Source organism: Ruditapes philippinarum, unplaced genomic scaffold (assembly GCF_026571515.1).
Source record: "Ruditapes philippinarum isolate M1 unplaced genomic scaffold, ASM2657151v2 ctg4691_1_1_1_1, whole genome shotgun sequence".
NCBI classification, from domain to species: Eukaryota; Metazoa; Mollusca; class Bivalvia; order Venerida; family Veneridae; genus Ruditapes; species Ruditapes philippinarum.
The window spans coordinates 33507-45817 of record NW_026860664.1 but is presented as its reverse complement, the minus strand read 5'-3'; the positions used below and the strand labels follow the sequence as shown (position 1 = coordinate 45817).

Sequence of the window (12311 nt, the reverse complement as noted above, 5' to 3'; positions counted from 1 at the left end):
CTTTATGTCCCTGGATTGTGCACCATTTCTAATTTGTTATTTTTTCCCCACAGCTGTAGCAAGTAAACATAGCACGATAGCAGCCTTGAATCCATAGATGATATATCTGCTTAACCCTTAACATGCTGGAAACAAAGTGATGTAACATTTGCCATCAATATAGAGCTAGGCATGGTTGCACATCAAAGCAGTCTGGCCAGGCTCTATATTCTAGTGCTTGCTCAATTTTCGTACATGTATTTTAACATTTAAATCCCTTAAACTTTCAATGGACTGTTCCAAATTTATAGCAGGGAAAATCCTTTATACAAATTCAGTAGGTTCAGGGTTTAAAATAACATGGTGTTATTTTAGTGGAGAGATTACACATACATTTTGTATACATTTATGCAAATTTACATTATATTGAATTATGGATGGAAGTATTCATATTTAATATTCCTGATGACAGAGACTATGCTGTTATTCTCATGACAATAGTTTTTCAAGTGATACTTGAAAACATTTTTTCAAATGATAATTCAAGCTGGTGAAATTGTTTCTTATGTAGGTTTTTTTACATGATCAATTGGTTCATTAAAGCGAAGTACACATGTACTATCATACTGTCTGGAAATGATTTAAAAATCATCACAGCTGCTTTTTTTTAAGTTATTTATATATTAAAGATTATAATTCAAGATCAACGTAATTAAAAATAGTCAGTATCTAGAACAAAACTTTCCTAACTGTTGCTTTAGCAACCATTGATTTATGTAGAATTGATCAGCTTCTGGAGTATTAGCAGCAATACTGACTTGCCTATCCCACCAGTATAATGCAAGACAAAAACAATCTGCAATTCCGCGAAGTCTAACCACTCTTAACTATGCTGACAGCTTTGATTAAATAGAAATCCCATAACCTTTAACCTGCTGGCAGCTTCTGAATCTATCCCTGTGACTACTGTAAATTGTGATCCACTTGCACATTACATGCTGTCTTATAAACATATTCTGCAATGTTTGCTATTCAGCTGGTTCATATTTAATTTTTCCCTAAAAACTATCAATGGTTTTGCCCAGATTGAAAGATGGACAAGTCCATTTAAGGTCTTTAGCGTGGTTAGGGTTTAATTCAAAATATTGGAATTCAAAATAGGACAATTCTATTCCATCAATTCAATACGGAAAAGGTTGAAAATGCTTTAATACTGAGCAACAAAAGAAAGCCAGTTTAAGTTATAAGAACAAAGAGGTGCTCTGAAATGAAAGCAAAATTAGACTTAGTTAATAATGTACACTCCATTTTAAAATATAGTCAAACTGTAAGCCTTCAAATCAACACCTCAGAATATTATACCTGTTAAGACAATAGCAAACAACTTGAATAAATCTATGCCTAAACCTATGCCTAAACATTGACATTTTTTCAAGACTAAGTCATAAAAGATCAAGGACCAATGGACCTTTGACCCTTTATATGTTTCCTAGCATATAGATCAGCCACATAGCAGTTATCAGATAGTAATTAAGACTACTGATTAAGAAACTGTTGAAACCAAAAATTAACAGAAACAAAAAAACCTATTTGGTGTTGTTGTTGTTGTAGTTTTTAAGAATGGTGCAAAGATATTTACCTGATGAGCATATAGTTCTGGTCAGAGTTAGTGTATTACATTTGATCTCTGGTAATGTTTCATCTGCCTTTAATAACTGAGTTATAGTGTCTAAAATATCTGCCTCCTTCAGTGGTAGAGCTGCATCAGCTGTAAAAAAATAACATCAATTCTTCTGTATCTCCATAGTAACAAAATCAACAGATACATTTTTTACCAATGATCATGCTATATTTGTTTTTTTTTTTTAATTTTGATTGTTTTGTTCTGTTATAGCGCTTTAAAATTTTGATTGTTTTGTTTTGTTATAGCGCACTAACACAATTTAGGTCATTGAAACACCAAGATGATTTTGGCTAACCTCAGGTGTTACAAACTTTAAGCAACACCAGAGGTCAAAACAACCTCAATAGCTGGAGCTTAGAGGTGCAATGACTCCAGTATTTCGAACCCATTTAGTCGCCTCTTACAATCACACAGGGATAAAATTAATAGCTGCTGCAATTCTGATGCTTCAACCCTTATATTCTGATTAAAATACAATCAACTCCCAACTAAAATGAAGACTTCCTATAGTTTGCAAAACAATCGCTGCTTTAACATATTAGCCAAAAACTAGTAAATTTGATGTCTGGCATTATGAATTAACCTAATTTCATGACTCAAAATTTTCCCAAATCAACCTAGCCAAAACCTTTTCCCAAAGGGTAGAAAAACACTGAAATATCCTCTACCAGACATAGCCGTTGGAATAAACATTTAATTTTCCATCATATAAACTGCAATCAATAAGTAACTTCACTCTAACTTGATAATTTAATAACAAACTTACCTAGCACTGTTGAAGCTATTAAAGTAAGTGCAACTAGAGATTCATTCTGCATGACTATATGTTCTGATGTTGCCATAGCAACCAAAAATGGTATCCCATCAGCCCTTATAATGTTTCTCATAACGTCTTCCGCTCGACTGTTCTTCACCAACCAAGCCATTAGTCTAGTTGCCTCCCCTTGAGCAAAATACAACATCTCATCAAAGCAATGCAACACTATATAAATCTATGATTGCTGTACATATCTTTTAAAATCATAATGTTGCATCATTCATCATGTCTTATCATGATGAATTAAATCACCATCAATCAATACAGCATAGAATTGATGGCAACAGAAAAATCATTTTATTATCTTGCTTTCCAATAAAATATATCACACAGAAAGCTCTGAAGTTTGTCTTACTTTCTATGCAGGTGGCCTAACATAAAACAGAGACTGATGAATGAAATACCTAAAATTCAGCTATAAAACAACAACAACAACATCAACAACAATAAACAACAGAAAATTGATTCAGAGGAAAAAAACCTCTTCAGAGTAATTTGATACTCTGATGTATTTTTTTTAATGATTTTTTTATCAAATTAAATGAAGCTACTGTTTACATTCAGTCAGTATCAAAGTTATCAAATTAGGCCCATCCTTGGCATAGCCTCAGGGGAGATCACTAGAGAAAATAATTCAGATGTCTAGTTTCCAGTTCATGTTATAAGAATATGTTTGTTATAGAAAAAGTACTACCAATTATATTTACAGACTTTTTGACTGAATTACAGATCACAACAAACTTCAAGACATTTTCAGGAGTTTTTATATTGACATATTGGCAAAATTAAAATGTTCAATAGAATTTTATTAAATTTGGCATGTTGTTAGAATATGATAACAGAAAAATTTTAAGCGAAAAATTTGGGGGTCACCATTCTTATTTTTGAGTTATTTCTGCTGAATTGGACATTTTTTAATCAAGGGCAGATAAGTCACAAATAAGGTAAACAATACCATATTTTGTAAAAATATTCATGAAGCTAACTTCCATTAAATTTCTAGGAAAAATAAAGAGCGAATTGGCTTTTTTCCATTCTCTAACACTGTGACATTTTTTCTTAATAAATGGCCTATTTCTAAAGAATTTCAAGTCCCTTTTTTTAAATTGAAAAACTGTACCAATAATTATTTATGAAATTGCACGTTAGTATGTAATGTGATCAACAATAAAAAGAAAAGAAAAACATTCTCCAGAAGTAAAAACAATAATTTATAGACATACATATAAGTTATCTGCCCTTGAAATGACCTCAAATAAGTAAATAATTCTGATTCAAGGGCAGACAACTCAAAAGTGAGATCGGTGACATCCAACTTTTCCCCCCTCAAAATATTTCTGTAATCATATTCTAACAACCCACCATGTTTAAAGAAATTCTACTGAACAGCTTTAATTTTGCTTATATGTCTATACGAAAACTCCTTGAAAGGTCCTTAAGTCCATGTGACATTATCTATACATTTCTGTTAACATAACAACAATAAAAGAGCACTTCCTCAATATCAAAAGTTAAATCATACAAAAATTACCTTTGACCCCTGGGTGCTCTTCACAAGCACTCCACTCTACAAGTCTTGTAACAAATTCTCTATGTTGACCTAGTTTCACCGCAGCATCATCTTAAAATAGAATATGATGTCATTCATTAACGATGTTTCAGTTTAAGCAAAACTCACCCTGTGATCCCTATCACATTTTTCATATCTGTGTGTTGTCTGTTTTCTTTATGTGCCATACCATATATTGTTCATTTCTCTTTTAACTTTTCATTTTTTTCTTTATGCCAACTAAAGAACATGCTACGCTAGTATTTGTGATGATTTCAAACAGCAGTGATTTTATTTTTAAACAAAACATTAAGTCTTAACATTTTTTAACAAGAGCGATCAGTAATCACATGTGTCGCCTCATGATGGCCAATTTCATGTTGGGACAAATTTTGTGACAGAAGGACAGACAGTGCACAACTAGACTTGGTACTGATCATTCCTGTAAAGTTTGGATAAAATTGCACCAGTAGTTTATGAGGAGTAGTCCGGACAAGCTTTTGCGTATCTGGCAACACACAGAAAAAAAACCACCTTTTTATCAAAGGGCCATAACTCGGCCGAAAATCATTCAACCGGAAAACCCGTGCAATATGCGCAAGGACTTCAGCTACAGATCAATCCTGTAAAGTTTCACTGAAATTGCATTAGTGGTATAAGAGAAGTAGTCCGGACAAACTTTAAAAATCAAAATTATTAAAGGGCCATAACTCAAACAAAAATCATTGAACCAAAAAATGCTGACAATTTGCACAACTAGACTTGGTACTGATCATTCCTGTAAAGTTTGGATGAAATTGCACCAGTAGTTTATGAGGAGTAGTCCAGACAAGCTTTTGTGTATCTGGCAACACACAGAAAAAGAAACCTTTTTATCAAAGGGCCATAACTAGGCCAAAAATCATTCAACCAGAAAACCCTAGCAATATGCGCAAGGACTTGAGCTACAGATCAATCCTGTAAAGTTTCATTGAAATTGCATTAGTGGTATAAGAGAAGTAGTCCGGACAAACTTTAAAAATAAAAATTATTAAAGGGCCATAACTCTGACAAAAATCCCTGAACTGGAAAATGCTGACAATATGCACAACTAGACTCGGTACTGGTCATTCCTGTAAAGTTTGGATGAAATTGCACCGGTAGTTTATGAGGAGTAATCCGGACAAGTTTTGTGACGGACGGACGGACAGACAGACAGACGGACGTTCTCTCAGAACAGTAATTATGTGGCTACTCTATTGTTCTCTCTATTGTTCTTTTTAGCCACACAAAAGAAAATAGCCACATTAAAGCATTACGGAATGAATGACATCAAAGAGAAAGAACAGTTACCTATTGTCCCTCTAGCCACATAATTACTCTCCTGTGAGTGCGGACAGACAGACAGACAGACAGGCGGACAGACAGACGACGGAGAAGTGTTCCCTATATAACGCCACTACTCCGTAGAGGCGACACAATAAATAAAGCTCTATTAACCTTAAGCCTGCTAACTGCAACTACCCATATGACGAGAGGGTATTAAAATCATGGTCTGCTCTATTCACTTTTCAGTCAGTACTAATTATTTTGAAATTTTCGCTAAAAAAAATGAATGGATTTCTCCAGATCGTCCATTTTAGAAATTTCATATCTTGGGTTAAAATTTCATAAAGTAAGACTGACAAAACATGAGAGATTTATTTTTTTGTATGAAAATGCATACTTTTCTGTCAATAAACATAACAAACACAGTTAAGCAACATACCTTGACCATCAACAAGCATACGTAACACCCCTAGCATTTTGAATATAACGGCTAACATTTCTGAGTCTACAAGAACCAACACAGCATCTATAACTCCCTCTTTGATCAGTGAAGCTTTATTACCCGCTGTAAAAAAAATATGCTGTTTGTCTGCTATTGTGTTTTCAATTTTAATATTCATGAAAATTCAAACGAATAAAGTAGTCAACAAAACTACAAGCAGTCAAAAATCGTCTACCAAATGTTAATACATTTTTTTTTTATTTGTTGGGTTGCACCAACACAGTATAGGTCATATGGCGACTTTCCAGCTTGACTGATGGAGGAAAAACCTCAGGTGCCCTTACACTCATTATTTCAGCCATGAACAGGCACCAGAGTAGGTAAGCTAGCTGGATAGCTTCCTCACATGTAAAAAGTCCCTGTTGGGATTCAAACCCCCAGCAGTGAGGGATAAGTTGTTTGAAGTCAATGACCTTAACCATGGATGCCCTAGATGTTAACACAGAAACATAAGTAGGATAATGATTACATATATGAAAACACATGAAACACCAAATACATGTACTATAAGGTCAGATTGACACAGCCACTTTAGTAGATTAATTTTTATAATTTTGAAGAAAAAAAATCAAAAAAGTTTCAAAGAAATATTATACATGTACAAGAATGGTGATACACATAATTTCTTAAACATTGATAGGTTTGCTTTAAATGCTACATTTTACCCATGTTTTACATTTTTCATGATCTGATTAGCTTTTAAGTTTTATTAATCATAATAGACTATAACTTATATATGTAAGTTTAGACATAAAAGTTACAAATATTTTCAGGAATATCTATAAATAATTTTTCATATATGGGATAAATTTGTACATTAGCTGAATATGGTTTATTGATACAATTTGCAGACCAAAATTATGCCTTCAGTGTAATTTGCCAAACCAGTAATATAATCTGAAAGGCACTCTTTATCCTGGAATCATCGGCGACATTTCCCAATAACCAAACCAAATATCAATAACAATTACATGCCATGACTCTTAACCATTTCTATAGAAACAGTTTATTGTACAAATGACAAGTAGTTTAGTAGTGGGGCATAAACCATCTCAATAATTATACAAGAGTAAGATTATTCCACGGTGATTCCTCGAGGGTAATTAGGAGGCCTAATACGATATATTATACATAACAAGTAAAGTAAGTTAAGATGAGAAATTCTTTCAGCAGTTTTAAGACGAGAAATTCTTTCAGCAGTTTTAAGACTTCAAGAGACAAAAATATTGAGAATATCAGATAAATCAAATGTTGATTTGCCAAAACTAAAAAAAACTGGTGTAAAACTGAGAAAAATTTAAGCTAGGCGACCTTGAATCTCATTTAAAGTGCAGATGACTCTTCAAGGTGAAAACTTATCAAATATTGATAATATTGGTTAATTATTTAATAATCTGTAATGGGAAAGTAGAAAATCTATTTTTAGCCTCAGTAACCTCAAGTCCTATCAACATCAAATCATATCATCAGGTAGCAGTCACATCAAAGCAAAAAAAAATAAAATAAAAGAGTAAAAGTACAAAATGATATTTTAGCCAAAGTGACCCTCCAAAAAACACAAAGCCCATCAAAGTATAGAGGTCCATGTGTTGCACTATAAAGAGAAGTTTGATAGATGAACAAATATAATACTCACATGCATTTATTTTAGGGGGGGGGGATGAAATACACTATTTGTCATATTGTAAAAAGAATTTTTTTTGACAATTTTTTTCCACATAATACTTTAAACCTTTATGTAATAGTTGCATAATCTAATATAAATAATCATTGTGCTTTATAACAAAACAATCATTTACGATGCCAAAGTAGACAGATAGAGTTATATATACAACAGTTGCACAAGAATATACCTATTGTATTAATAATAAACATACTTCACAATAAAAAATAAACACTTGTGATTACAAAGTAGAATGGTAATTGTAAATGACAGATTTAATACAGGTAATTACACCTTCATGAAGATAAGAGAGTTATAAATAATTTACCAGGTATAGCCAGATTACGTAGAGCACTGAGACTAGCATGTTCTAAAGTACATTTCTGTTCTCCATAAACTGGTTTCAGTAGACGTAGTAACCTTTTTATAACGCCCTGTTCTACCAGAAACTGACAGTGTTCATCTGTACAAAAAAAAAATATGATATTGAGATTTAATCATTGTGCAATGTGGTAAATTACTTAATGCTGCATACCAAAATATTCATGCTTATTTTAAAAATGTAGAAAATGTCCATAAAAAAGTCGCTAAGCTAGCTTATGGCACTAACTGTCCACTTAAAATGTGCCAAAATATACAAAAATAGCCCTACTTAATACATTTTACAGGATAATCATATAATGTTAAAGATAGCAAATTTAGTCACTTTTGACACTTAATAATGTCAAGGACATACATGAACTTTCTGACTTGACTAGTGGAGGAAAACCTCTGGTGATTTGTGCATTATTTTAGGCAATAGAAAGATTAAGAAATAAGATTGACTTTTTTTCATAATGACTGACTAATTTTCATAATGATTTACTATTTTTCATAATGATCAACTTTTTTTCATAATGATCAACTTTTTTTCAATCTTATACTGTTGCTGAAATTTGCATGAACAATCTGTTATCACTCAAAATAATCTGACAGAAACTAACTTCATATCATATATATGCACCTGTTTATACATCTTTGGCCAGAATTCTTTCAAACAAACAGATTAAAAAAACTGTTTACCATGCTTCAATTTCAACGAAAGGACATCTTAATTTCATCTGAAAACCAAAACAATGGAGAGCCAAGAATTATGATACTTTTTTCAGCCTTTTATTCACAATTTTGTGATAACTTTATTACATTATGCTGGCAAGTGAGTGTAAACATGATATTTGTATTGTGAGAGATATTTACCACTTCTTGCAAAGTTGCCAACAGCGAGGGCACCACAGAGCTGTAGATGCTGTTCATCACTATCTAACCAGGTCATTGACTCCGAGAATATCTCCCCTTTACCACCGTCAAACAATATCTCCATACTCTTCTCTGAAAATACACAAGAATTATTTACTAGTATTGTTATTCCTTTGTCAAATATCTGACTTATTTCTTGACCCTCTATATTTCTAAAATGGACTTCCAGTTACTTTTTTTTTTTAACTGTTCATTATCAATTTTGGGAAAATCAAGATGGAAAATTTGAAGTTTGTGAACCAACAATATAGAGCCTGGTCAAAGTGCATAGTGTGACTGGGCTGACCTGACTGGTGGCAAAGAATGTTAATTTTGTTTACCTGCTTGATTGATTCACAGATTGATTGATTGATTCATAAGGGATTAATAAGTATACTCATAAATATTATTCTACGTTATGTTAGGCAGAACATATTATACATGTTTCAAAATTTAATGCAAACATTTTTTTACTGAATATCTGACAGAATATTTAATTTCTTCATACAATTTTAAGAAACCATCAATAAAATATCCTGTGAAATGAAAACAATTCATGATTTTCAATTATTTTCAAAGTGTTTCAAGAATTTAATAAGTCATTTCCAAGTATTAAATATTTAATATCCACAAAACAATTAAAATTCTTTCTATTTTAAGCTAATTAGTGTTAAAGCTTTTACTTTCCAAAAGAATTTGTCTACAAAACATTCAATATCCATCAAGGTAAATCAAATTTAATTTTCACAATAATTTATCTACAGTAATTGATACAAATTATTTCTCATTTCTAAGATATGACAATAAATCATAAATTTCAAGTTATCTAATTTTAAATTTACTAACTAAATTTAACCTTATGATAAAGCCTTGACCATATAGAATAACCTTTGTGAAAATCAAGGAAAAAATGTCAGCATCATTAGAAATTTGATAAACTAATTAAACAAATTGCTAAATCCTTGAGGTTCAGCCTCCATCAAATATACACACAAATAAGAAGGATGAACAATTAGTAATTACATGGAAAGGTGACTAAGATAAAAGACTAACAATGCAAAGAATTGGACAGAGCATATAAAGCTTCTCTTTAAAATTGACTTTAATTTACTTCTTTTTGGAGATTTTAAAACGAAAGAAAAAATTTAATTCAATACTGCCTGAAAGATAAATTGTTCTGTTTTGATTTACAATACACTTGGCCTATATCATGAAAACGAACTGAGCATAAATAAGATGTATCTCAAAATTGGCTAATAGCTGCCTATCATGTGACATATCATCAGAAATTGTTGAAATGATAAGTTTCTAATAGAGAGAGAATAATCTAAAAATTATGTGGGTGATATACAGAAAAAAATCCATATCTTCCTTACAGCCATACATTTGATTTAAATCAAATGAGATTAGACAAATTGTCTTGAATAAATTTGTCCCAAAAGCATGAACCACTTTCAGATCTAGAGTTCATAATTCGATGCTGCTTCATCTTCACACTACCTACTGACCTCACAGGGTGTCCTTCCAGTAAGTGTGGAAATGATCTCACTTTCAGTGAGTTACAATATTTTCTCCAGTAAAAGTGAAAACGATCATACCTCCAGTAAGCATGAAAATGATCTTACCTCCAGTAAGTGTGGAAAATGATCATATCTCTAGTAAGTGTGAAAATGATCTTACCTCTGGTAAGTGTGAAAATGATCTTCCTTCAGTAAGTGTGGAAAATGATATTACTTTCAGTAGGTGTGAAAATGACCATAGTTTACCTCCAGTGTGAAAATAATCTTCTCTCTAGTAAGTGTGAAAATGATCTTACCTCCAGTAAGTATGGAAATAATCTTACCTCCAGTAAGTGTGGAAATGATCTTTCTTCCAGTAAGTGTGCAAATGACCATACCTCCAGTAATGTGGAAATGATCTTTCTTCCAGTAAGTGTGAAAATGACCATCCCTCCAGTAAATGTGAAAATGATCTTACCTCCAGTAAGTGTGGTAAATCATCTTACCTCAAGTAAGTGTGGAAATGAGCTTACCTCCAGTAATTGTGGAAATGACCAAACCTCCAGTAAGTGTGAAAATGATCCTACCTCCAGTAAGTGTGAAAATGATCTTACCTCCAGTAAGTGTGAAAATGATCTTACCTCCAGTTAGAAGCAATATAAGAAGATCTGAAGACATCTTCACCTTCTGCTGATTATCTTCACTATATTCTGCGTTCTCACCCAATGTAACTTGAGCCATTTTTATAAGTTGTTTACATAAATCTGTCTGTGCTAACAAATCTTTCACTTCATCTGAAACAAAGAGTTGTTTTTTTTATAAATTAAATTTTGTTGGCCTTTATATCACTGAAAAGTTATATGATTCACTGGTAGGGCAAGACCCTAAGAGGTGCTTCTGTGCATTATTTCAGGCACAAAAATGTTCATCATCAGTACCAGCATCTACATAGGCAAGCTTGATATCCACTTCAAAAGAGAGCATTTGTTCTAATATGAAATGAATTGTTTGCAAGTACTTTGACAAGTATAGACATCTAGTTACTTTTGGAAACATATGTTTTATAACTATTGGCAAATAAAACTCTTGAACTATGATAAAGGAATGACATTACTTCGGGCTTACCCTTTTCCCTTTGCCTTTTTTGTATGATAGATTTTGGGACAGATTGGCACTATCCCAGTAGCATCGATCTGTTAGCTATCAAACGGCAAAATAACTAAAAACATTCCATTTTCTAAATATGTCAAATTGTTACTTGAAATAGAACAGTCAACATTATGGATTTGGGTCGGACGCAAGAATGTGCAGCTGGCCTGCTCTATAATTGGTGGAAAATAGCCATCCGCCAAATCTAAAGGTTTTTCCAAAGCTGGCCCGCCTTAAACAACCTATAAAAAGTAGAGAAACTGATAGCAACAGCATGGATCCTGATCAGACTGCGCGGATGCGCAGGCTGGTCTAGATCCATGCTGGTCGCAAACGCATTACGTTGGTTTTGTCATGGCACGGCTCAAATAAGCTCTATATACATAGGAAGAATAACTTACCCCATTCAGATAAGGTTATGAGTATATCCAGTACTGATTCATACTGGTCTTCTCCAGTAGGTGTTTGCAAGAAGTCAACCATAGATTGGCAAAGATTTGATGCAAATAATTTCTCTTTACACATCTCTGAAAATGTCACATTTAAACATAATGATCTAGTCTAACATTATTATGTTTTAAAGAAAGAAGAAAGAAGTTGATTTCCTGTCAGTTATAAAAATGCTATATATGTACAAATATAAAGTATAAAGTGGGAAAATTGTATTTTGGGAGCTAAAAATTAGTTTCCTGCAACCAATTGATACATAAGATTGGCATTGCAAATAATAAGAAAGTCTGGAAAATAATTTTTAAGAAGATATCAGTTTAAATAACCAGGACTAGTATGAAATTAGAAAACCTATTTGGGATCCAAATATGGCTCATCAGCACAAGATTCCTGGGCTAGTCATCAGACACAACCAGGCCATAACTTCACTTACATT

General features: G+C 32.5%; 1 protein-coding gene across 2 annotated transcripts in view; it reads right to left on the bottom strand.

Annotated features, from left to right (window-relative positions):
- Nucleotides 1–12311, bottom strand: part of LOC132712968 (rap1 GTPase-GDP dissociation stimulator 1-like) — a 43941-nt gene that overhangs the window by 13576 nt on the left and 18054 nt on the right. For both annotated transcript variants that reach the window (XM_060695409.1, XM_060695410.1), the window contains exons 7-14: nucleotides 11827–11952; nucleotides 10918–11070; nucleotides 8739–8870; nucleotides 7831–7965; nucleotides 5777–5902; nucleotides 4012–4101; nucleotides 2430–2606; nucleotides 1619–1747 (exon numbers count right to left, since the gene is read on the bottom strand). In XM_060695409.1, coding sequence (XP_060551392.1) covers nucleotides 1619–1747; nucleotides 2430–2606; nucleotides 4012–4101; nucleotides 5777–5902; nucleotides 7831–7965; nucleotides 8739–8870; nucleotides 10918–11070; nucleotides 11827–11952 — 1068 coding nt within the window. The remainder of the gene's footprint in view (nucleotides 1–1618; nucleotides 1748–2429; nucleotides 2607–4011; nucleotides 4102–5776; nucleotides 5903–7830; nucleotides 7966–8738; nucleotides 8871–10917; nucleotides 11071–11826; nucleotides 11953–12311) is intronic.